Source organism: Tupaia chinensis, unplaced genomic scaffold (genome assembly GCF_000334495.1).
Source record: "Tupaia chinensis unplaced genomic scaffold, TupChi_1.0 Scaffold139218_1, whole genome shotgun sequence".
NCBI lineage: Eukaryota > Metazoa > Chordata > Mammalia > Scandentia > Tupaiidae > Tupaia > Tupaia belangeri.
Genome location: NW_006199107.1, coordinates 366272 through 393355, shown reverse-complemented (window position 1 = coordinate 393355; position 27084 = coordinate 366272). Strand labels below are relative to the sequence as shown.

The 27084-nt window shown below is 39.9% G+C and overlaps 1 protein-coding gene across 2 annotated transcripts in view; it reads left to right on the top strand.

Annotated features, from left to right (window-relative positions):
- Positions 1–6: 6 nt before the first annotated feature.
- Positions 7–27084, top strand: part of NAA50 (N-alpha-acetyltransferase 50, NatE catalytic subunit) — a 34057-nt gene continuing 6979 nt past the window's right edge. For both annotated transcript variants that reach the window (XM_006161819.2, XM_027765650.1), the window contains exon 1: positions 7–141. In XM_006161819.2, the coding sequence (XP_006161881.1) occupies positions 134–141 (8 nt within the window). In that variant the 5' untranslated portion in view covers positions 7–133. The remainder of the gene's footprint in view (positions 142–27084) is intronic.

Sequence of the window (27084 nt, the reverse complement as noted above, 5' to 3'; positions counted from 1 at the left end):
TCAGCTCCCGGCCTTGGTCGATGAGGCCGGGTCGTGGGGGTGAGTGGCCCGACCTGAGGGCGCTGAAAGCTCAGGCCGGCGACGACGACGGCGGTGATATCGGTGGTAACGACGGCCTCAGCAGGCGGGGAAGATGAAAGGGTGAGAACGGGCAGCTGGGCAGGGCCCGCTCCGCGGGTTGCAGGGGCCCGGGCCGGTGTAGCGGGAGAGAGCTGGGAAGGAGGGGAAGGACTCAGAGTGAAGACCGGGAGGAGGGAGATTTTCAGGCTTCTCCCTTCAGTCAGCACCCGGAGGGGGCGGAGGCGAGGCTCGAGCTGTTGGCGGGCTGAAGGGTCAGCGGAGGCAAGATCCGGGGAACCCCGAATTTTGGCCCAAAGGACGAGCGTGGGTTGAGTGGAGACTAGCGGCTCATTGGGGCGACAGAGGAAAGCTGTTGAGAGGCGCCCGGTCCCTCCTACCCGAGAGCGGACGACCGAGCCTCCCCCAGCCCGCCACTCTGGAGTGGAGTGGTCCGGTCGTCCTCTTCTCCAGATCCAGGCTCAACGCCGGCCCTGCCGTCTTTGACACCTTTCAGCGTTATTCCTACTTCGGAGCTGTGCAGAACCTTCTGGAGGGAGAAGAAATTGGAATAAAGAGCATGGGGATGAGTATTAAGAGCTAGTGACTCAACTAGATTTGGGTTGGGTCAGAGAGAGTGGAGGAGGGGGGAGAGCGCGAGCACTGTGCACTTGGGGTGCCAAAATGTTTAAGGAAGTAATGCGGGTCAGTAGGGGGAGCTGTTGCTTCAGTAGTTTGCTATTGCCCCTGAGTGCAGTGAGCCGGGTCCTGGGTAACTGCGCTGCTTGCTCCGGGCCACGTTCATGTTTGGTCTTTGCAGTTTCCCTCTTAGACAAAATTCGAATTCATTTTGGTTTCACTATTTCTATTTGGATAACATGGTTTACCATTAAGTTGTACGCTGTTAAAATATTATTTACATAACGTTGTTTGAAAGTGTTGCCTAAATTAGACGTTGTGGAGCATGCCTTTACAATCCTTCCTTGAGAAGAAAAAAAAAAGATTAGAAATGTTAAAAATTTTCTAAGGGGCCTAGGTGTTTTTTTCCTATCATCCTCAGTCTGGTGAATAATTGTACCTAGATTTTAAGTTAGTGAAATCTTTCTGACTATCCAACAGGATGAAATAAAAGTCTCATTTCCAAAGTAATCCATACTGCTTCAAACCAAGGGTCTAGAAATTATCTCTGTTAGTAATTTTAAGTTTGAGGTCACAGAACAGTTTCCAAGAAAGTCTAATTTGGCTTTGGGTTTGTAACATGTGAGTTTTGTTTTTCTGGTAGACTGCGTTCTTGAGTATGGGTGCTGTTTCTTACTCATTTTTGTGTTCTTACTGCCAACCATTCAATACATATTTGTCATGTTCTGCTAAAGTAATAAAAATGATGCTGAAGAGTTCCCAGTGTTGAAACTGCAGTGGATTTATAAATGAGAACTCCAGGAAATTAGTCTGGCTGTTTAGATTTAAAAAATCCTGCATCTGGCTATTTCCATAGGATGCAGTTTTCTTTCTCATACCTAACTCAGCAACAGAACTGGGGCGAAATCGTGATGTTACTCATAATCTTCAGTTAATATACTCATGAAGCAATTACATTTTTATTTAAAATGAATACTTATGTGTAACTCAATGGAGGCAAATCCCTAGAAATGAGTAATTGCACAAATTTAGAGGAAACTGAGTTACTGTACCTTATGCCGACAAATATGCCTGAGATGTGGAGTATAGTTTCTATCATTTCAACTTGTAAGTCTCTTTAAGGCATTGACCAAATGAAAACAGTATATATAAAATGTTAAGGTCCTTGACTTCCAAAACTAGTATCACCATGCACAATGCAGTTAGTGTTATAGTCCTGACTATTGATTTGGAAAGACCTGTGGAAATCAAACAGAGCTAAAATCACATACTGCAGAACTCCCAACTTTATCTTTAAGCATTTACCTTATTGCCTATTTTCCCTATTATTTTGAAACTTTAAAAAAATACTTATTTCATTATTGTTTGTTTGTAATTTGATCAGAGAGAGAGAGAGGGAGAATGAGAAAGCAAGCCACCTGGGACTCAAACCATGACTGACCATATAGGGAGCCTTTAACCACCACGCCACCTGCTGGCCCCTTGAAACTTTTAACTTATTGTTTTATCTGGTTTTTCTTCATATTTCTACTATTAATATTTTTATTATTATAGTAGTAGTAGGACATTCCATTATACTGGCATGTATTTGCCTTTGTTCCATGATAGGTTTCCAGTTATTAACTATTTTATGTGTTTATAATAATGCACATCTGGAAGTTTGAGATACATTAGAAGATGTTACTCTAAACTGAGAGTTTGCTTGTTTGTGGGCACCAAAAACATTTTAACTTGAATTTGAATTTGTGAATCATAAACTGATTATTTTTATCTGCTGGTCCTCTCAAGGGAAGTTAGTATTCCAGGAAGAAGATAAACCATAGACGGCCATAACCCAGGTGACAATGTATTGATAGTTAATGCAATAGATAGTGAAATTAAACCCATTTACCTTTCAATTGTAGTAAAGATGAAAATTAGCCCTAAAAAAATGTCTTTATCAAGGGGTGAATTCATGTCACTAAAGATGGAAAAGTAGATAGCAATAAAATAAAAATAGAACAACATGGTTTATTAACTGAGATATTAAAAGGAGCTACTTGACCAAGTTACTAAAAAAAAAAAATCAAAATATAAAATTATGAACCCAAAGGTGGCATGATGGTTAATGTGCTGGATCCCAGATGACAAACAGCACAGTCAAGTCCTGGACCCAGTGGCTTGAAAAACATGCCAGACCACAGGTGTGAGCATGTCCAAAATCTCCAGAGGAGATTGGTGTGCTCATTTCTCTCAAGCACACTCGCCCTATGACAAAAATCTTTTTATATGTATATGGGTGTGTGTAAAATTCTGTGGTCAGAAACGAAACTCTTTTAAAGAACTTAGAATAATGATTACCTCTGACAGCATGTTGACTGAAAATGGGCACAAGGGAATCTTCCGAGGTGTTAAAATATTCCTTATCTGTGTGTTGTAAATATTAATGATATAGGTAGATGTATAGTATCTGTTAAAAAATCATTGAGCTGGAGACAGCGGAGGCATAATGGTTATGTCACTGGATTCCCATATGACTGGCCACGGTTTGAATCCCAGACCTGGTGACTTGAAACTCAGGCCAGGCAGATGTGTGCGTGTATGCCCAAGATCCCAAGAGGAGAATGGAGGAGAAGGGACTGCAGCGTGGCCATCCCCTGGGGGTGATTTTTTGCTTTCTGTCTCTCTGTCCCTCTCTCCCTCTTCCTTCTCCCTCTTCCCACTTCCCAGTGAATACACATGCCCTATAGCAAAAAAGAAAAAAACTCTCAAAAAGAATCATTGAGCTGTAAACAAGATTTGTGATTCCCCAATGAAGCTTATATTTTAGTAAACTTTTTATTAAAGATTATATTACTGTGTGGGGCCAGCAGGTGATGGTGTGATTAAGGCACTAGTCTCCCACATGGCCAACCACAGTTCCAGTCCACACCCTGTCAGCTTAAAAATCATGCCAGAAGTAAGTGTGTGTGTGTGTGTGTGTGTGTGTGTGTGTATACCCAAAATCCCAGGAGAAGTGATTGCACTTGATCATGCCCCGTGGCAGGTGAATTCTCACTTTCCCTCTTACTGTCTCTTTGTCTCTCTCCAGTGAGTGCACGCACCATATGGCAAAAAACTTTAAAAAAAAATTATATTGCTATTTAAGTAACATCCTAACTAGTAGTAAAGAGAAATTAAAGAAAAGCAAATTATAAAACTGATTTCAGTATGTAATGACCAGATACGATTATTTCACAAAGCATAAAAGGATCAGCATCTATCTGTAAACAGAATCATTTAATTAAGGTAGTATATCTGCTCCTGGGGCTAGCAGATGACATAGCAGTTATGTCGCTGGACTGCCACATTGCCAACTGGGGTTTGAGTCCAGGACTCCACGGCTTGGAACTCATGCCATGCACAAGGGTTTGTGTGCCCAAGATCTTGGGAGGAGAGTGGAGGAGAAGGGATGTCAGCCTCGCCATCCCCTCTAGGGGGTAATTTGTCACTTTCCCTCTCACTGTCTCTGTCCCTGTCTCTCTCCAGTTCGCAAACGTACCCGAAGGCAAAAACCTCTAGAAACAGTAATAATAAAAAAGTGTATCTGCTACCTATATATTGGGTCATCAGGAAAGTTGTGAAGTTTTTTTTTGTTTTTTAGAGAGTTTTGCTATAGGGCATCTGTGCTCACGGAAATAGAGAGAGACAGAAAGGGAGAAATCATTCACTTGGGGGATGGCCATGCTGCAATCCCTTTTCTTCCATTCTCCTCATGGAATTTTGGGTAAGCACACACACGCACCTGGCGTGAGTTTTTTTTTGGGGGGGGGGCGGAGGGGAAGGTATTTGCTATAAGGTGCATGCGCTCACCAGAAAGGAAGAGACAGAGAGATAAAGTGAGAAATCACCCCCTGGGGGGATGGCCATGCCGCAATCCCTTCTCTATTCTCCTCTCAGGATCTTGGGCACGCACGCACACACGCCTGGCGTGAGTTTAAGCCACCAGGTCTGGGACTTGGTCTGCGGTCGGCTACATGGGAGTTCAGCGACATAGCCATTACACTAACTGCTGTTTCCCGCCAGCGTGAGTTTTAAGTGACCAGGTCTGGGACTCGAACCACGGTCAGCCATGTGGGAGCCCAGTGACGTAACTATTATGTCATCAGCTGGGCCCAAGTTATGATGTATTTTTGCATTGAAAACCAGAAAAATCCGTAATGTCTTTCCTGACAACCTAATAGGTGTGTGCATTGGTGACTCATGGCATGCTGCCATCAGGGGTGTGATTTTTTTTTCTTCCCCAAAATAGTGACCACTCTAGTAAAGCTCTGAAGCAAGAATAATCAAGAACTTCTGGGGCCAGCCCTATTCTTAGTGGTTAATGGAACTGGACCCAATATGGCCCAACCACAGTTCGAATCCCAGTCCCTGGGACTTGAAAAAACTTGGCATGTGCCCCGAATCCTGACAGGATGGAAGGGATTGCATTGTGATTGTACCCCACTGGGGATGTTCTGTCTCTCTTGGTGAATGCTTGTGCCCTCTGACAATTAAATAGGTAAACAAACAAACAAAAATTCTGAGTTGGAAAAGAGTTTTAAAGATTGTCCAGTAGGCTAGGCATTCATCCATCATATCACATCCCAGCTTACCATAATTCTGAGCATTCTGACTGCTGTTGGGTGAGTGTTTGTTGTAGGTATGATCAGTAGAGTAGACCAGTCGGTTTACTACTATCATTGGTCTGAATTACATACTCCTGTCATTGCAGCTTATGGTCAAATTATATTTTCAGTTTCTAGCACACTATCTGTATTGTCAACCAAATTCTCTTCCAAAGCCTTATAAAACATAACACCAAGATTTCATGAGCTGAAGGAAAAGAATGACAGCATGACCAGACCCCTATCTATCTTTTATCTCTCTCGTTCTCATTCACACACACGTACAAGCCTTGCACTCTATCTTGAAGGGAAAAACATCTACAAAGCATTAGTTTTCAAAGCCACTGCTTTTGGCATATCAAACCAGTATCTATATTAAATTTTACTTTGCCACATCCTTCATTTCACCCTGTGGAAAAGTTTTCAACTCCTAGTTTTCTCTTCAGGTATTAATCATAACTTTAAGTTTTGAGACATCTGAAGAGATATGCCCAATTGTTCAAATGATTGTCCATCTTTTTTTTTTTTGTCATTGTTAACAAAGTCTACAACAACTCTTAACATGCGAGTCACCAATAGAAACAATTCCCATCATGAAAGTGATCATTGGATGAGTTACAGTTTAATAGCGGTAACATTTTGTAACTGTGCTATCACCCAACCCTGTTTTATCTTTCCCCTTCCTTAATGTCCTATTTATACACTTATCAGTGCCTAAGTTATTGGTAAAACATCCTGTCCGGTACATTAGCTATTGGCTACTGTTGAGCAGTTGAATTGTGCCTTGTGTGACTGAGGAACTAAATTTTCAGTTTTAATTAAAATTTTAATTTTAAAGTCTTGGCCTAAAAAAGTTTAAGGGTAAAAGGTAAAATATTAATGAGTTTTGATTACATGTTGAAGTTGTTTCTTTTTGCTCTGTTAGTGTATATACTACAAAATTTCAAATTATGTATGTGACTTGAATTATGTTTCTGTGCTAAAATCTTAATAACCCAACATGTAAACGTAATCTCTTCCCTTAGAACCTATTTCCCACATGGTAGATACTTCTTTTTTTCTCTTCTTCCAAGAGATTTTTGATATAGGGCATGTGCACACTCTGGAGAGACAGAGACAGAAAGCTATGAACCACTATCTCCTCCTGCCCACCATGGCCACACCACAATCCCTTCATTCTTTCAGAATTTGGGGCATGCAAGCACACCTTCTCGGTTTGTGTCAAGCACCTTGGGCTTGAAACCCCCACCGGGTCCAGGACTTGAACCCCAGTCAGCTATGTAGGAGTCCAGCCCCTTAAACGCAACACCACCTGTTGGCCCCCATGGTAGATATTTCTAAGTGTTTCAACTTGTGGACCAAAAGATGACTGTTACTACTTTCTGTGGTAAAGGATTCTCTGGCCACTCCTGGGTTTTATTTTAAATGTAACCCACTCACCTTGTCTTCGGAAAGTGGGGGAAGGAATGAATCAAAGTGTGCAGTTTTTGCCTTTCCTAAACTACTGTAACCCTATTTGCTGCCTCTGCCATTGCTAAAGCTGCTAAGGAAAAACCTTGAGTCCATCCAGAGACTTCCGTCAGTCCCCTACATTGCTGTAGTGAATGCTTCTTCATAAAACTATTTGACACAGATTCTTAATCTTCTCTTTTGGATACTTTCCTAGAAGTGAATTTTTTTGGATCAAAAGGTACTGGCATTTTTAAAGCCATGATAGTTGTTCCCCATCAACTTCCAAAAAGATAGTAGAAATGTATTGTCAGCAGTGTATGAGGATGCCCCTTTCCTCCCTCCGATGGCGTAAGAGTAGAGACTTGCAAAAATCTTAAGAGAATGGTGGGACATATTGTGAGTGCCATTTCAGCTATGGGCATGATAAATATTGGTCTGGATATGTTGTGTACATTGCACATTTGTTAAATGAGAGGAGTAACAGTTTCCTCACAAGTGGTCTTGAGTACATATTTGCATGTAAGTCCAGTTTTACTTTGCTAGTTAAATGCTAAATGACATTTTAAAAAAAATTTGTTCACTTGGTTAAATTGAGCATTTTCCATTTTTACTGGTCATTTATATATCTTTGTGACTTACCTGTTTGTATAACTTACTCAGTTTTTAATTGGGATGTTGTTTGCCTTAACTTCAAATTACAGAATAATCCGGGCCAGCAGGTGGTATGGTTAAGGTGCTGGACCTGACGGACTGTGGTTGAGTCCCAGACCTGACAGCTTGCATTCTCATTTTCTCTCTCTCTTTCTCTTTGTCTCTCTGTAGTGTATACACAGGCCCTGTAGCAAATTTTTTAAAAATAATAAATAAAATTAAGTAAATATTTCTTTTTTTAATTAAACAGAGATAATATTTACAAAATGAGGTCAAGTGGGCACATGTGGTTATATGCCTAAAATTCTGACAGGATTGCGAAATGGGAGAGAACGGATTGTGGAGTGACTTCCCCATTGCAGGGGTATTGTACACCCGCACCCTTGTCTTTCTCTCATGGTCCCACACACTACTACTAGATTTGTAAATTTTGTCAGAATGATGCCAGTTTAGGACTCAGATAATTTGAAATAAGCTTTTTTATAGTTGGAGTTTGTTAAAGGTAATAAGGAAAATATTTTGTACTTGGGAGCATTTTTAAACTTTTTGCTCCCAGAAAATTAAGTATGTTTGGATTTTTCCCTTCTACTTTATACAGTTTATTCTTAATATTAATAAAGAAAACTTATAATGCAAAAAGCATTGAATCAAAAGCAACCAAGCTTTTTGATTCAGTATGCCACAAACGATAGCACTAGGGTCTTTGTGTAACCGCGTGCTTAGTAATAAGTTTCTTTTTTTCTTTTTTAAAGGGAGACTTTTGCTATAGGGTGCAAATGCCCACTAGAGACAGAGAAAGTGAGAAATCACCCCTTGGGGGTTGGCCACATCTCAGTCCCTTCTCCAGGGATTTTGGTGTACCCACACACTGTACCCAGCATGATTTTTTTTAAGCCACAAAGTCCAGGACTCCAACCTCAATTGACCATGTAGGAATCCAGTGCCTTCACCACCATGCCACCTGCTGGCTCCACATTGTTCCATTTTAAACAGCTTTCTTCAATTTGCAGTTGTGCTTTCCTGCTCTTCCTTTCTGTCCCCCATGTAATGTGCCTACTAGGACAAGCAAGGGATTTTTTATTTAATCTTCACAATATCTTTTGTGAGGATAATGTAGTGTCTATAATCTACTAATGAGAAAACAGGTACAGAAATAAGCCAAGAAAGAAAGAGCTTGTTAGGTTCTTGGCATTTTTGAGTAGTTTTGTATGACCAAAAAATAGTGGAGACTGTAGCGAGGTGATAAAGGGCCTTATATTTATGGAGTCATAAGGTATTTGAATTTCATCTGGTGGATTATGTGCAGCTATTGAGAGATTTTTAAGAAGATTAAGTGTTCAGATTTGGTTTTTGGAAAGAGTACTCTGATTGCATTATGATGGAGTTATCTCCTTGTCTCTAGGCATATTCCATTTTATTATTAGCTATTAGAATTTGGTCTGAAATGATTCCTGAACTGTAGTACTAAGAGAAAGGATATAAGAACTAAATTTCTGTATTAGAGAAACAGTGTAGCTATTCATGAAATACAAGAACAGAGGTAGATATTCAGATTTCATGTAAAAAATGATAAGATTGGGGGCTGGCAGGTAGTGTGGTTTTTCAGAGCACTGGACTCCCACATGGCCAACTGCAGTTTGAGCCCCAGACCTGGCGGCTTTCTTTCTCACTTTCACTCGTTCACTCTCTGTCCCTCTTCGGTCAAATTAAGATAAATAAATAAAGTAAAATAAAATAATTCTTCTTAAAAAACAAAAATGATAAGATTGGTTTTGCTTGTGTTCAGTTTGAGATTCTCGTGGAAATCGCAAGTAAACAGCTGAAAATACATGCTTGGATTCAGTCTTGGAAATAAAATCAACACTGAGGTAGTAGTAAAAAGAAAGCCGTAGTTGGGAAGGAGTTTTCCTAGTTAAACATGTAGATAACAATAAGAAATTTTTTCCAAAATAATTTGATTCTTTTTTTAGATTTTAGCCTTGAGTAGATGTGTATCTAGCATTTGTAACCAAATAATTGCTGAGATTTTTATACCTCTGATAATTGCATTCATAATTTGGAAAGCGGCACATCCCTTTGCCTTTTTTAAGAGTCAGTCTAGGGACCAGCAGTTAGCGTAATGGCTATGTCGCTGGACTCCCACGTAGTCGACCGCGGTTTGAGTCCTGGACCCGGTGGCTTAACGGGCGCATGTGCGTGCGTACCCAAGATCCCGGGAGGAGAACGGAGGAAAAGGGATTGTGGTGTGGCCACCCCCCCCCCCCGGGGGGGTGATTTCCTCTTTCTGTCTCTCTGTCTGTCTCTCTCTCTGTCTAGCGAGCGCACACGCCCTATAGCAAAAACCTCTCAAAAAAAAAAAAAAAAGAGTCAGTCTAGAACACTGATTCTCAAACGGGCATACATCCACTGTGCCTCTCTACCCTTTCCCATTTTTGGTTGTCACAGTCCCTGGGGGTGGCGAGGAGGGAGTGTCTGGTACCTGTTACATAGAGGTTTGGAATCCTGCTAAACATCCAGTAGTTAACAGGAAAGGCTCCCACACTGAAGAATCGTTCAACCCAAAATGCTGGTAAAATAATGACATTGAGAAGCCTTGATTAAAATCTAGTTGAGATGAGAGAGCCCATTAGTTACATTAAAGGCCTAAATATTCTTGGTTTTACTGCAAGTAATTTAATTTCTTGAAATATTTGAGGTCCTACTCCCTAAGTTTAGCAGAAGAGTAAGTTTACTCTTACGGTTTAGTAGAAGACGTCAGGGGTAAAAATAAATGCTTATAGCAGTGCAGAGATATTGTGCCATGGAAGAGCTGAAACTAATGTTTCATGAGTTGGAAATCTCAGCAGGGTAACAGTTGCAGTTAGTATTTAAGCTGTGCTTTGTTAAATTCTGAGTGGGCCTACTTTTAGGTTAAAGAAATTTATTCTCTAGAGGGATCAGTCTAATATAATTTTACTTGATGACAGGAGTTTAAACCAGGTGGCTGCTAGCTAGAAAAATTACTTTATCTTTTAACCCCTTAAAAAATTTTAATTATAGGGGACTAGCAGTTAGCATAATGGCTGTGTCGCTGGAATCCCACGTAGTCAACCGCGGTTTGCGTCCTGGACCCGGTGGCTTAAAACTCACGCCAGGCGTGTGTGCGTGCGTGCGTGCCCAAGATCTCGAGAGGAGAATGGAGGAGAAGGGATTGCAGCGTGACCATCCCCTCTGGGGGGTGCTTTCTCGCTTTCTGTCACTATGTCTCTCTCTGTCTGTCTAGCGAGCTCACGCGCCCTATAGTGAAAACCTCTCCCAAAAAAAAGAAAAGAAAAGAAAAAAAAAAAAGAAAAAAATTTTAATTATAGGGACCAGCAGTTAGCGTAATGGCTCTGTCGCTGGATTCTCATGTAGTCAACCACGGTTCGCGTCCCAGACCGGGTGGCTTAAAACTCACGCCGGACACGTGTGTGTGTGTGTGTGTGTGTGTGTGTGTGTGTGTGCCCGCCCAAGATCCCAAGAGGAGAACAGAGGAGAAGGGATTGCGGCATGGTCATCCTCCCTGGGGGGTGATTTCTTGCTTTCTGTCTCTGTCTGGTGAGCGCACGTGCCCTATAGTGAAAGCCTCTCAAAAAAATTTTTTTTAATTATAGCACCCTGGATATACTTTGATATTAGTGAAAAGATACTTATCGTTTTATGCAAATGTATACCTTTATTAGTATACATCAGATTAGTGTATCTAGCTAGATCTGTCTTTTTCATAAACTGTGGGGCTGGATAGTGCTACAATGGCAATGCAGCACTCTCCCAGACTGACCCACTAGGAGAGCTCAAGGTTCATGTCTGGGGACCTGTCTAAACATTGTGCATATGCATGTGCCTATGATCTGGGACTGACTGAAGCTGGGGGACACTAAGATGTAGACTCTATAGAAAATGCCTGGCTCTTGGTCTTTCTCTGTCTCTCACTTACGGAAGAAATAAGTAAATATTTTAAAAATCACTTGAAAAGTAAAGATGACTCCTTTGAGGGCTTATGGCTGATCTTGCACTGCAGTGGGAATCTGTGGTATAGGCCTGATTCTGGCTTTAACAGTGACTTCGAAATTACAGATACATTTGTCTCAAGGCCTCACTTATCTATAAAATGAAGGGAAAAAAGACCCAAGAGTTTCTAAATTCCCTTCTAGATTAGATACTCTGTATGAGAAATTGCCACACTATTAAACATTTGTGTCATGGTACAGTTAGTACTCAAAGAAATACAAACAGGCTTTAACCATTTTGTGTACTTCACTTTCACTTTTTGTAATGTAACTGGAAAAGGCCTGTTTCATACAGGGAAAGGCTTGCTTTTGTGGAGTCATATCCCCATCTTGTGGCCTTTCATAATATTGCCACTAAGTTTATTTTTACAATTATGAACGTGATTGGCATTACCTTTAATAGCTAAAAACATTTGAATGGTGGGGAACCAGCAGTTAGCGTAATGGCTATGTTGCTGGACTCCCACATAGTCGACTGCGGTTCGCGTCTCGGACCCGGTGGCTTAAATCTCACGCCGGGCGCGTGTGCGTGCGTGCCCAAGATCCCGAGAGGAGAATGGAGGAGAAGGGATTGCGGCGTGACCATCCCCCCTGGGGGGTGATTTCTTGCTTTCTGTCTCTATGTCTCTGTCTGGCGAGCGCACGCGCCCTATAGCGAAAACCTCTCCAAAAAAAAAAAAAAAAAAATTTGAATGGTTACTATCTGATTTTGCTATTCTAAAACTTAGTCTATGCATTGTCTCCCTTGGAGGAGAGGTATTTTCCTGTTTTCCCATATTTCTTGTGGTCCTGCAGTGATTTCTAGCCATCTGGTTAATGGTTGGTTTCTTCCCAAACTTGGAAGTTCAATCTGAGCATCAAGGAGCGTGCAGAAAAGGAAACAGAAAGAGAGAAACAACAGCAATAACAGCCCAAAACAAAGTAGAAACAGAAAAAGAGAAGAAAAAAATGAAGAGAAAAACTTTTCAATAAAAATAAAAAAATTAATATTTAAAAAAATTTCAGTAGAACCCAAAAATTAGAAAACCACGCGGCGTGCTTGCGCACCACGTGAAATTCTAAAAAAGCAAAAATTTTTAAAAAGAGAGAAGACAGAGACAGAGGTAGAGAGAGGCAAAAACGGGTACAGAGACAGGAGGCCTGAAAGGGGTCTTCCTACCATGCGAGTTTTGTGTGCTGGAGGCTGAATTATCAGTGGAAAATCTTCATTTCTGTTTCCCCAAAATGGCTAGTTTGCAGGAGCCATGAAGCTGTGTCACTGAATTCTTATTTTTTAAAAACTATACGTACTGGGGCTGGCAGGTGGCATGGTGATTGGGGCACTGGACTCCCACGTAATCGACTACAGTCCGAGTCCAGGACCTGGTGGCTCGCTTTCTCACTTTCCTTTCTCTCTCTGGTCAGATTAAAATAATAATAATAATGATAAATAAAGCTAAATAATTATTTTTAAAAATTATTTAAGAGTAGTTTAAAATTTACAGAAAAATTGCAAAGAGGGGACAGAGAATCTCAGTGTCCTGTTTTATTAACATCTTCTATTAGTATGGTACATTCATAAGAAAATTAAAAGACAAGCTACAATTGAGAGGGTCATTACAAAATCATATCTAATAAGGGTCTTACATTCTGAATAGAGATCTCTTAGGACTCAGTAATAAGACAGCAGCTCAATTTTTCAAAAGAGAGTTATTTTCTTATGAGCTAAGTTACTGTAAAAATTCTATGTTCATTGCTAGGTCACCAGGAGCAAAAGATTTAAGTAGATATTTCACCAAAAAAAGATACATGCATGGCTCACTATTATTAGAGAAATACATTTCCAACGAGATACCACATCACATTGTTAGAATGACCGTAAAAAAGAGAGCACTAAAAAGTATTGGCAAACTAGTTTTGGAGAAACTAGAACCCTACTATGTTACTGGTAGGAATGTAAATAAATTATGCATCACTTTGGAAGACAATTCATTGGTATAGTGATATTTTATTATTTTGGTCTTAATTACTGCAAACTCGATGTCTTAAAACAGTATAAATTTATTATAGTTCCTCTTTTTTGAGAGGTTTTTGCTGTAGCACGCATGCACTCACCAGAAAGAGAGACAGAAAGCGAGAAATCACACCTCCCGCCTCCCAGGGGGCATGGCCATACCACATTCCCTTACCCTCTTGGGATCTTGGGCACACATGCACATGCCCCTGCCGTGAGTTTAAGCTACCAGGGCCAGGACTCAAACCACAGTGGGAGTCCAGCAACATAGCCACAATGCCAACTGCTGGTCCCAAATTTATTATAGTTCTTGAGGTCCAAAGTCAGAAGTGGGTTTCACTGGGCTAATAAACTCGAGATGTTGGGGCCAGTGGGTGTTGTGGTGGCTAGGGGCACTGGACTCCCACATGGCTGACCACGGTTCTAGTCTTGGTGACTTTCTTTCTCAATTTCTCTCTCTCACTCTGTCCCTCTCTGGTCAAATTTTTAAAAACTAGTAAATAAAATTAAAATAATTCTTTAAAAATAAATAAACTCAAGATATTGGCAGGTATATTGATTAGTTTCTCTCAAAAAATCATATCTGCCAGTAACTGCAAGAAGTGGTCTTATTTAAAAATAGTATCTTTGCAGATATATGAGATATGAAGTAACACTAGATTGAGTCCCTAAATTCAAATCTTTATGAGAAGTGGGTAAGGAAACACAGAGAAAAATACACAGAAAGGACCAAATGAAGATGTAGATAGATTAGAATTACATTGCTGAGGCCAGCAAGTGGCGTGGTAGTTTAGGAACTTGACTCCCACTTGACTGACCGCAGTTTGATCCTGGACACAGAGGCTTGCCTTCTCACTTTCTCTTTCTCTTTTTGCCTCTATGGTCAAATGAAAAAAGCAATAATAAATAAAATTTAAATATTTTTGAGAGACATTTGTGCCATAGGGCACTTGTGCTCGCTGGAGAGACAGAAAGGGAGAAATCACCCCCCACCCCTGGGGGAATGGCCACACTGCAATCCCTTCTCCATTCTCCTCTCAGGATTTTGAGTGCGCACACGCACACACACCCAGCCTGAGTTGCAAGCATCTGGGTCTGGGAGTCGAACGACAGTCAACTGTGTGGGCGTCCAGCAACATAACCATTATGCCATCTGTTGGTCCCAATGTAATTATTTTTAAAGAATTACTTTATTCTCAATATAATTTCTTTTATAAAGAATTATTTTATCTCTTTTATAAATAGTTTATCTAGCTTTAACCACCATGCTACTGACTGTTCCCATTTGAAGTTCTTAATCACATTTGCAAAATCCATTTTTTCATGTGAACATACTCAAGGTTGCTGGAATTAGGAATGAACATCCTTCTGGGGCCATTATTTCTACCACATACATTTTCTTAAAAAGTTAAAACACACGGGGCCAGAAGGTGGCTTGGTGGTTAAGGCACTGAACTCCCACACGGCTTCTTTTTGCCTCTATGGTCAAATGAAAAAAGCAATAATAAATAAAATTTAAATATTTTTGAGAGACATTTGTGCCATAGGGCACTTGTGCTCGCTGGAGAGACAGAAAGGGAGAAATCACCCCCCACCCCTGGGGGAATGGCCACACTGCAATCCCTTCTCCATTCTCCTCTCAGGATTTTGAGTGCGCACACGCACACACACCCAGCCTGAGTTGCAAGCATCTGGGTCTGGGAGTCGAACGACAGTCAACTGTGTGGGCGTCCAGCAACATAACCATTATGCCATCTGTTGGTCCCAATGTAATTATTTTTAAAGAATTACTTTATTCTCAATATAATTTCTTTTATAAAGAATTATTTTATCTCTTTTATAAATAGTTTATCTAGCTTTAACCACCATGCTACTGACTGTTCCCATTTGAAGTTCTTAATCACATTTGCAAAATCCATTTTTTCATGTGAACATACTCAAGGTTGCTGGAATTAGGAATGAACATCCTTCTGGGGCCATTATTTCTACCACATACATTTTCTTAAAAAGTTAAAACACACGGGGCCAGAAGGTGGCTTGGTGGTTAAGGCACTGAACTCCCACACGGCTGACCACGGTTTGAGTCCCAGACCTGATGGCTTGCTTTCTCACTTTCCCCCTTTCTGGTGAGCACACATGTCCTATAGCAAATTTAAAATAATAAAATTAAAGTTAAATAATTCTTTTTAAAAAAGTTTAAAAACATACTTGGAATAAAACCCAGCAATCACACTTCTAGGTAGCTTCCAGGGCAAAAAGAAAACTAAGATATATGTCCACACACAAAATTATAGGCATATTCATAGCAGCATTATTTATTTATAATGGCTGAGAAGTAAATATAATTCAAACTGTCCATGCAGTGGTGAGTGGGAAAACAAAATGTCATACAGTCATATCAGAATGGAATTCTATGCAGCAGTAAGAAAAACTGCCAACACAATATTGCATGGTGGGTGGACTTCAAAAACAGGCTGTATGAAAGAAGTGTAGTTTAAAGGCCACATTTATTGTGTTGTTTTATTATATGAAATGTCCAGAAAAGACAAATTTGTAGGAAGAGAAAGTAGATTTAGTAACTGGTTAGGAGTTGGAAAAGGTTGATTACAGGTGATCTAAGGATTTTTTTGGAAATAATGAGAATAAGCTAAAACTGAATTGAGAAGATGGTTACACAACTTTGTAAATAGTCCAAGAAAATTTAATTGAATTGTACATTTGAAACAAGTGAATTTTAATGGCACATGAATTGTGCCTTGAGGTTGCTTAAGAGAAGAAAAAGAGGGGACTGTAAGGTATCTCATAGACCCAAACATAAAACTATAGGAGAAAACATACAAATATTTGTGACCTTGGGTTAGGCAAAGATATTTTAGATAGGACAGTGAAAAGCACAATCCACAAAAAAAATCATAAAAATGTAAAACTTCTGCTCTCTGAAAAATTCACTTAGGAAAATAAGAGCCACAGACTGAAAAATTTTTAGAGCATACATAGCTATGGAGTGACCCCAAAGCTCAGAGTTTAAGTGCTATGCATAGGGATCCCACATGACCAGCCCCTTTTCAATTCCAGTCCCTGTGGCTTGAAAAACTACTCAACCTATGTGCTTGAAATCCTGGTGAGGTGGAAGAAAAAGGATTGTGGCATGATCATGTTCCACTGAGGGGTGTATGCTCACTTTCACGGGCACACACACACCCTCTAGCAATTTTATTTTTTAAAAAAGATGTATTCGTAATGCAATCAAAACTTACAAAAAAACCCAGCTGTTTTAGATATGTAAAAGATTTGAACAGATATTTTGTCAAAGGCAATACATAGATGGCAAAAAAGCACATGCTCAATGTCATGTGTCGTTTGGACATGCAAATTAAAGCATGTAAGATGTTATGTGTAGAATAACATAAATTTTTTAATTTGTGCCATTTGCCGGTGAGGATGCAAAAATGACTGATACTCTTATACATTTACCTAATGATCCAGCATTCCCACTTCTGGGTATTTACTAAGATAAATAAAAACCTATGTTCACACACAATAAAAGGTACATGAAAGTTTTTAGCAACTCTATTCAGCATTTTCCAAAACTCTATATAACCCAAATGCCCTTCAAAAGAGGATGAGCCATGTTGTGTTTATACAATGCAATACTGCTTAGCAAAATCAAGGAATAAACTCTTGATGTGCACAACATTACTGTGTCTTAAAGGCATTCCGAATGAAAGAAGCCAAACATGTTGCTATGAATTTTGTTTCCATTTATTTCACTTTTTTGAAAGGATAAAACTATAAGGAACAGAAAAGAGACATGATTGCCAGAGAGTGGTAGAGTTGAACTACAAACGGTCCTGTGGGAGGCTTTTGAGGTGCTAGAACTGTTCTGTTACATATTTTGATAATAGTGACGATTGTATAGTTAAACACATTTAAGTGGGTTTTTTGTTTTTTTAAACCAAGAAAGAAAATCGATCACTCCAAAGGACTGGAAAATAAAGAACTAATAGTTGTTACATATAGAAAATTGCAAGCCCTTGAACTTGAGTAGACTAAGTCTATAAACATTAAATGAGTGGAATAGATAACTTCAATTATCAGATCAAAGGAATACACTCAGGGCCATCAGGTAGCCGAGGTGTTTAGGGCTCTGGACTCCCACATGACTGCCCACAGTTCAAGTCCCAGACCTAATGACTTGCTTTTTCACTTTCCCATTCTCTTTCTCTCTGATATGTGTATATGCCATGTAACAAATTAAGAATAATAATCGTAATAGATAAAATTAATCTATTTTTTTAAAAAAATGAATGAGACAAAAGTATGTGCTGTTCACAAAGACACATTTTAAATATAAGGACACGGGAAAGTTGGGGTTGGCAGATGGTGTGGTGTTAAGGATGCTAGACTCCCACATGGCTTATTATAGTTTGAGTCCTGGACCTCAAGACTTGCTTTCTCACTTTCCCTCCCTCTCTGTCTTTCTCTGCTCAAATTAAAATAAAGTTTAAAAAAATTTTCTTAAAAAGACATAAGATGGGACCAGCAGTTGGTGTAATGGCTATGTCACTGGACTCCCATGTAGTCAACCACAGTTCGAGTCCTGGACCCAGTGGCTTAAACTCACACTGGGTGCGTACACACATGCATGTCCAAGATCCTGAGAGGAGACTGGAAGAGAAGGGATTGCAGCGTGGCCATCCCCCCTGGGGGGGTGATTTCTCCCTTTCTGTCTCACTCTGTCTTTCTGGCAAGCATATGTGCCCTATAGCAAAAACCTCTCCAAAAAGAAAAAGGAAAAAAAAAAAAAACACGCACACAAGGAAGTTATAAGGTACCTATGGATTATTGATTAGAAGAAAGTTCTGTATTGATAAAGTAGTTCCTTAAGAATTATTCTAGTTTCTTTCTTTTTTTAGTTTACTATAGGTCATTTGCACTCACCAGAGAGAGTGAGAGAGGGAAAGTGAGAAAGCAAGCCACCAGGTCTGGTACTCAAACTGTGGTTGACCATGTGAGAGTCTAGTGCCTTAACTACCACACCCTCTCCTGACCCCAAATAAAGTAAATTTTTAAGATGAGTTATTGCCAGCAAAAAGAGATACTTACAAGAAAAGAAATCTGACATTTTCCGTTTCCTTGACATGCCAAATGAATAATACTTAAAGAAGGTAAGAGAGTAATCTGTAGCCAGAGATGAAGAAGGCCATCAACTGAGATAGGGAAAGCTCCAAGTGGAGCAGGTTTTAAGAGCAATATCAGAAAATCAGTTTTCAATATGTTTACTTTGCATTATCTACTAAAGATGCTTTGGATCTACAAGTTTGGGATTTGAGCCTAGAGACAGAAATTTGACAGTAGACAGTTATTAAAGCCCTAAAACTATGACATAGAATGACATCACTTAAGTGTAGATGAGATAACCAAGTATATCGCCATGTGAGAGGCCCTTGTAAAATAGGTTCCATCTTTCAGATAAGCCCATAAGTATACTTTATGTTTTAGCCTTATCAAATTATTTTGGGAATATATTGCTAGAATTTAGTTCACATTTTGCCCTCTCAGACTGTATCTCTTCCCTCCCACAGCACAAATTCCTAATCATTCTTCAAAACCTTTCCCAGGGTCGCCTCCATTCTGTATTACGTGTGTGCTACATGACAGATTCTTAAGCATGTAGGTGTCCAAAAATGTATTGAAATAGAATGGTTTACGCTTTGAATAAGCATCTCCATTATGTTCACAAGAAAATTTTAGATTCACAGTTTTGTTTTTTTGTTTGTTTGTTTGTTTTTTAGTATTTACCAGAGGATGTGTACCCGCTGCAGACAGAGAGGTAGAGGGAGAAAGCATCCACAAATGGGGCACAGTCACACCTTAATTCCTTTCCTTTATTTCTCCATCCTGTTGGGATTTGGGGCACACACACACACACATGCCCACTGTGGTTTTCAGGTTGTAGGGTCCAAGATTCAAATAGTAGTTGGCCTTGTGGAATCCTGCTCCTTTAACTACTAGGCTACAGAGTTGACCCATACATCCACAAAATTCTTTCTTTATTATTATTTAATTTCATTTATTATTCACTTTTACCTGAGAGGAAGAGTGATAGTGAGAAAGAAAGCCACCAGGTCCCGAACTCAAACTGTAGTTGGCCATGTGGGAGTGCAGTGCCTTAGCCAACTGCCCCACCTGGTGGCCCCTCTACAGAATTCTTAGAAACTGTATTAGTTTTCTAGTAGAGTCTGGACTTTCTCTTAACTGAGAAGCTGTTTAGGGACCAGCAGATGGCGTAATGGTTACGTTGCTGGACTCCTATGTAGTGGACTGCACATTGAGTCCTGGCCCTGCATCTTAAAACTCACACTTGGGCGTGTGTATACATGCCCAAGATTCCAAGAGGAGAATGGAGGAGAAGGAATTGCAGCGTGGCCATCCCCCACCCCCGGGGGCGGTGTGTGTGTGTGATTTCTTGTTTTCTGTCTTTCTAGTGAGTGCATGTACCCTATAACAAAAATATCTTTTAAAAAAATAGCTGTTTAATGTATAAAAGTTTTATGGTTACTTACTATCAAGTGATACTCTCTTTTTTTTTTGGCCATGTCTCATATCCTTTATGCTTATACCTTTAATATTATGCATTTTTTGCTAAATTATATTTACAAGTTGATGCTATTGCTGTGATATACTTAGAATATTCATATCTTAAAATAATTTGGAGTTAAGTGATCAGAAGTACAGAAGTATTCTGTTTCAATCAGACATATCATGTTAATGAGAGTTAAGCTGTATTTGAAGCTATATTTTGCTGACATTACATTTAATGTCACTTTGAAATTATTCCTAACATATTCTGACAGTCTAGGAAGAATCAAACTTGATTAATTTCTCAGTTACCAAACAATATTTATTATAATACCCCAATTCTGTTTAACACGTGCACACACACACACACACACATATACAGAAAAAATATTGAGTAACTATGTATGACTTTTCTTAAAATGTTTTTATAGGCTATTTTTATTTCCTGAGTCATTCTGTGGTGATACAAATTTTTTAAAACCAAGATGTGTACTTAAAATTAGGTGAGGGGAAGATTAAGCTTCCTATTCCCTGAAGATTCAATATGGTTTCCTCTGTTTAGGTTTGTTCAGCTCTCCCTGGTGGAAACTTGTTTTTAGATTCAGTCTAGTCTGTGTACTTTCCCCCCTGTCTTTTTTTTTGCTATAGAGTGTGTGCACTCACCAGAAAGACTGAGAGACAGAGAAAGCGAGAAATCACCCCCCAGAGGGGATGGCTACGCCGCAATCCCATTCTCCTCTCGGGATCTTGGGCACACACACACATGCGCCCAGCGTGAGCTTAAGCCACCAGGTCCGGGACTTGAACTACAGTCAACTAAGTGAGAGTCCGGCGACATAGCCATTACGCCCCCCCGGGGGCGGTGTGTGTGTGTGATTTCTTGTTTTCTGTCTTTCTAGTGAGTGCATGTACCCTATAACAAAAATATCTTTTAAAAAAATAGCTGTTTAATGTATAAAAGTTTTATGGTTACTTACTATCAAGTGATACTCTCTTTTTTTTTTGGCCATGTCTCATATCCTTTATGCTTATACCTTTAATATTATGCATTTTTTGCTAAATTATATTTACAAGTTGATGCTATTGCTGTGATATACTTAGAATATTCATATCTTAAAATAATTTGGAGTTAAGTGATCAGAAGTACAGAAGTATTCTGTTTCAATCAGACATATCATGTTAATGAGAGTTAAGCTGTATTTGAAGCTATATTTTGCTGACATTACATTTAATGTCACTTTGAAATTATTCCTAACATATTCTGACAGTCTAGGAAGAATCAAACTTGATTAATTTCTCAGTTACCAAACAATATTTATTATAATACCCCAATTCTGTTTAACACGTGCACACACACACACACACACATATACAGAAAAAATATTGAGTAACTATGTATGACTTTTCTTAAAATGTTTTTATAGGCTATTTTTATTTCCTGAGTCATTCTGTGGTGATACAAATTTTTTAAAACCAAGATGTGTACTTTTAATTAGGTGAGGGGAAGATTAAGCTTCCTATTCCCTGAAGATTCAATATGGTTTCCTCTGTTTAGGTTTGTTCAGCTCTCCCTGGTGGAAACTTGTTTTTAGATTCAGTCTAGTCTGTGTACTTTCCCCCCTGTCTTTTTTTTTGCTATAGAGTGTGTGCACTCACCAGAAAGACTGAGAGACAGAGAAAGCGAGAAATCACCCCCCAGAGGGGATGGCTACGCCGCAATCCCATTCTCCTCTCGGGATCTTGGGCACACACACACATGCGCCCAGCGTGAGCTTAAGCCACCAGGTCCGGGACTTGAACTACAGTCAACTAAGTGAGAGTCCGGCGACATAGCCATTACGCCAACTGCTGGTCCCTTCTCCTTGTCTTAAGTCAAACACCTGCATATTTTGTTTTCCAAATTTCTAAAGATACTTAAAGGCTGGTAATTTCTAAAAATAATCTCTAAAATTTTAAATACCTCAAGTTCTTTCACTTAGAATCTTCACTTAAGGTTACTCTTTATTATTTATGATTAAACTTCAGAATATAATTTTTTCTTTTAAATTTGCCAGAGGGCACACACAGTTGTTGGAGAGAGAAACAGAGGGAGGGAAAGTGATAAAGCACCTCTTGTGGAAGATAGTCATGCCACAGTTCCTTCTCCACACTTCCAGGATTTGAGGTATACATGTACATGCACTCGGCATGTTTTTTTCAAGGCACCAGATCTGGGAATCAAGATGCACAGTTGGCCGTGTACCATCCAAATGTCTTAGCCCCCATACTACCAGCTGGCCCAGAATATAAAAGTTTTAGTCACTGGCTTAAAATAGGCTAAGACTTCAAAAATGTAATGGTGTAATTTTTAAATCTGTACTCTAAATATAGGCTGTGTTATATGTAAAATAAATTACTACACCCATTTTGTGGCACTGTAGTTAAGGAGTAGACAGTGTAAAGACAGTCTTAAACACACCTTATTCCTTTATTTTAAATGTTCCTGTATTAGACATGGTAACAGTATCTACTATGGATTTTTTTAAATGTGAGTAGTGGACAGTGGGGAATTAGGTTTCATCAGAAAAAGGTTTTGGGCTAAATATCATCTACTAAAGCCTAAATATAAAGCTACGGTATAGCCCTTCTGCCATGGTGCAGGTAGTAGGGCACCACTCTGCAATGGTGAAAGTCAGGTGGCAGAGTAGGGGTTCACATCCTGGGTCAGCCTGAACATTCTAGGTATACTGTCCGTGATCCTGTCTGGCTGGAAGACTTGGTTGAAAGTGAGGGGACTGAGTGTGGTAAGACCTTGTCAAGGGTGCTTATCTGTATTTGAGTGTATGCTGTCTGTCTGTCTTTCTCTGTCTAGAAATAAATTTATTATGAAGAGATAAAAACCCAAGGTATGTGGGACAGGTTAGTGGCAAGGTTGGTGGTTAAGGCAGCTGGTTACCACATAGCCAACTACATGGTGCCAGTCCCACTGAGACTTGAGAAACATGCTGGATACATGTGTGAATGTGCCTAAAATCCCAGCAGGAGGGAAAAGTGAAAGAGAAGTAATTGCAGGAGAGTGCTTTCTCTCTCACACTCTGTCTCTCCATTAAGCACACATGCCCTCTGGCAAATTAAAAACAAACAAACAAACAAAACCCTGCTTTAATGAAGAAGAAGTTACGTGAATATGACATAACCTAGTTAAAGAAAACATGAATTTATGCAGGAGTTTTTTACAGTTTTGTCAAGGAGAGATGGTCCCTAACTTAATTGTTCAAATTAATTATTTATGATGGTGCAAAAGCAAGTGGAAGCCATATTTCCAATGTTCAATTTTTTTCTCCAAGCTCCTGCTAATTTTGGGCATCAGCATGCCATTTTGTTTCTCTCTCAGTATAGTATTCAATAAAGTAAAAGATATTCATCACTGTATTATAAAATGGGCTTTGGGTTAGATGATTTTCCCAAGTGTTGGCTAATGTGAATGGTCTGCATGTGTTTTTTGGTTTTTTTTCTTTAATATATATATATATATATAATTATTTAATTTTATTCACCCATTCATTTATTTTCATTTGACCAGAGAGAGGCAGAGAGAGAGAAAGAATGAGAAACCAGGTCCGAGACTCAAACCATGGTCAGCCATGTGGGAGTGTCTACCACTTTAACCACCACGCCACCTGCTGGTCCCCTGCATGTGTTTTAAGGTAGATGAGGCTAATGTTTGGTCATTTGGGTGTACTAAATTGGTTTTTGACTTTACAATATTTTCAATTCGTGATGTGTTTATTGGAAGTCGAGGAGCATCTGTACTTGCGAGGTTATATTTGCTCCTATGGTTAGCAACCGGAAGAAAATACAACAAGAACACTAACATGTATGCACCTTTTTAAAAATCTGGGCTCAACCTCTTGACAGTCACAAGCAAATTGAATTGCAGTGCTGGAAGCCATGTTGCCCACCTCAGTATCTCCAGGTTGGCCTGAAAACATACCAAGTGAGTGTGTATGTGGCCAAGATCCTGACGAACTGCAGGGGAAAGGGATCATAGTGTAACAAGACTCTGTTGAGGATACTTTTTCTTCCTATCTGTCACTCATGAAAGAAAAAAAAAAAACAGTAAAACAGTAAAATATTGTATCATATTTATGTGCATCCACATATTTTTAAAGATTGTTCTGGCAACTTAAACTGAAAAAAAGGAAGAACAAGGGCCAGCAGATGATATGGATGATAAGGCAGTTGGATCCCACCTGGCCAGTTACAAGGTTTGGATCCTAGACTCCGTGTCTTGAAAAACAGACCAAATGCGTGTGCCTGTGTACCCAAAACACCAAGAGGAAAGTGGAGAAAGGATTGTAATGTTGCATTCACACTGGGGATCGTTTTTTGCTGTTTTTGGCAAGCACACATGTCCTATAGCAAATTTTTTATTTAATTCCATTTAGTTATTTTTTTAATTTGGCCAGGGACAAGAGAGAGAGGGAAAGCGAGAAAGCAAGCTGCCAGGTCCGGGACTTGAACCATGGTCAGCCATGTGGGAATCCAGCGCCTTTAAACACTATGCCTCCTGCCAGCCCCAAGCAAAAATTTTAAAAAAAGAAAGAAATGAGATGTTTAATGTGATAACCTGCAGTTGGCAGAATATCCACATCAATTTATGAAGAAAAGATTAATCTTGTTCCTGACCTAATTTGGGAGGACCAGCAATTAACAGCAAAAACAATAGCTAATACCATAGGTATCCCAGTTGGTTTTCTTTTTTCTTTTTGGAGAGGTTTCTACTATAGGGTGCGTGAGCTTGCCAGAAAGACAGAGACAGAAAGTGAGAAATCACCCTTCCCCCAGGGGGATGACCACGCCGCAATCTCTTCACCTCCATTCTCCTTTCAGGATCTTGGGTTCTCACACACCTGGCATGAGTTTTAAGCCACCGGGTCTGGGACTCAAACTGTGGTCAACTAAATGGGAGTTCTAGCGATACAGCCATTACAGTCATTAGGCCAACTGCTGGTCCCCATCCCAGTTAGTTTTCTATCTGAAAAATTCAAGTGTGGGACCAGCAGGTGGCGTGGTGGTTAAGGCGCTGGACACTCCCACATGACTGACCAGGGTTCAAGTCCTGAATCTGGTGGCTTGCTTTCTCACTTCCTCTCTCTCACTCTCACCCTCTGTCTCTCTCTGGTCAAATTAAAAATAAATGAATGAATAAATAAAATAAAATAAATATTTTTTTTTTTTAAAGTTCAAGTGTAACACATTCTGCTATATGAATGCCAAAACCATTATACCCAGACAAGCGCAGAGCTTTTCTTTAAAGAACTGTAGCGAGACACATGCTTTACTGATACAATCCTGAATACAAAGTACAAATCAAAATAATGGCTACCACAAGCTGGAAGTGGTCTAGTCACAGAAAAAGTGAACCAGTCAAGGACAAAAGTTATGGCAACAGTTTTTTTTGTAATACCCAAGGCATTTTGCTTATTGACTTGCTGGGAGGCCAACAATGAAAACATCTTACTTATTCTTAGAGTGTTTTAAGAAAGTTAGTTGAAGCTTTAGCAGAAAAACACTCAAGAAGGCTTCACTGGAGAATTTCTCCACCACAGCAGTATTCCTCACCATTTCTCATCAAATAAGGGCATTTTGGCAAGAGTGTGGGAAAGCTTATACCTTACGGTCCTGATTTGGCTCCTTCTGACTTGTTTCCTAATCTTTAGAAGTTGGGATTTTTTTGTGTGTATGTGTTGTTAGGGTATGTTTTGAGGAAGAGATTTTTTTGCTTTAGGGCATGTGTGCTCGTCAGAGAGACAGAAAGGGAGAAATCACCCCCTAGGCTGTATAGCCACTCCAATCCCTTCTCCTCGGGATTTTGGGCATGCACACTCATATGCCCAGTGTGAGTTTTAAGCCGCTGGTCCAGGATCAAACTACAGTCAACTATGTGGGTGTCCAGGGACGTAATCATTACGCCATCTGCTGGTCCTTCTTAAGATTTTAAAGGGCATCTACTTTTTTCAGTTAATACATAAAAAAACGATGGGGGCCAGCAGGTAGCACAGAGGTTAAGGCACTGGATCCCACATGGCAGGATGTGCTGTTCGAGTCCCAGATCCTGCTGCTTGAAAATCACACTGGGTGCTTGTGAGTACATGCCTAAAATTCTGAGAGAAGACTGGAGGAGAAGGGATCACAGTGTGGGCATTCCTCCTGAATTTTTTTTTCCCCTTCAGTTCCTCTCTCGTGGTCTCTGGTGAGTACATGCACCTTACAGCAAAAATAACAAAAATATTTTTTAATGGGTTAGCCCCATTACCTAGTAGTTAGAGGAATTGGATCCTACATCTACAGCAGTTTGAATCATGGCCCTGGTAGCTTGAAAAACATGCCAGGCACATGTGCAAGGATGTCCAAAATTCCCAGGAGGATGGAAAAATGGAGAAGATGTTGCAGTATGACCACACCCCATTGGGAGGTGCATCCTCCTTCTCTCCCACTCTCTGTCTCTCTTTCTCTGATGAGTGCATAGCCCCCCCTTGAGTTAAAAACAAAACAAAAAAAGACACGGCTAAATTTGTAGTGCTCTCAATTTTTCAGGGATGAAGTAAATGTTATCTCACTTGTAAAAGTCTCATCTTTGGTAAAGCTTGTGTTGACAAAATTTATTTCTTAATTTTTATCTTTTAATTTTTGTATTTCATGATAGAGTGTGTTCATGAGAGTAAAAGATCAAGAACACCCTGCACAAGGCTTAGTCATGCTGCAGCCCCCTCCTGGTCGTCGAGCCCACTAGGATCCTGAGCATATGCACATGTGCCCAGCACGATTGTCAAGTCAATCGGACAGGAGACTCAAGCCATGGTCAGCATGTGACTTCTGTCTCTGCAGTCCAGTATGCTACCATCTATGTCACAAGTGCTAGACCTTATTTTTATCTTTTAAAAAATTCCATTTTTTTTTTTCAAAGATTTTTATGAAGTCCCCTTACATCTAAATTTTTCAGAACTATAAACCACAAGGATTTTTTTTGGGGGGGGGTTTGTTATAGGGCGCGTGCACTCGCCAGAAAGACAGA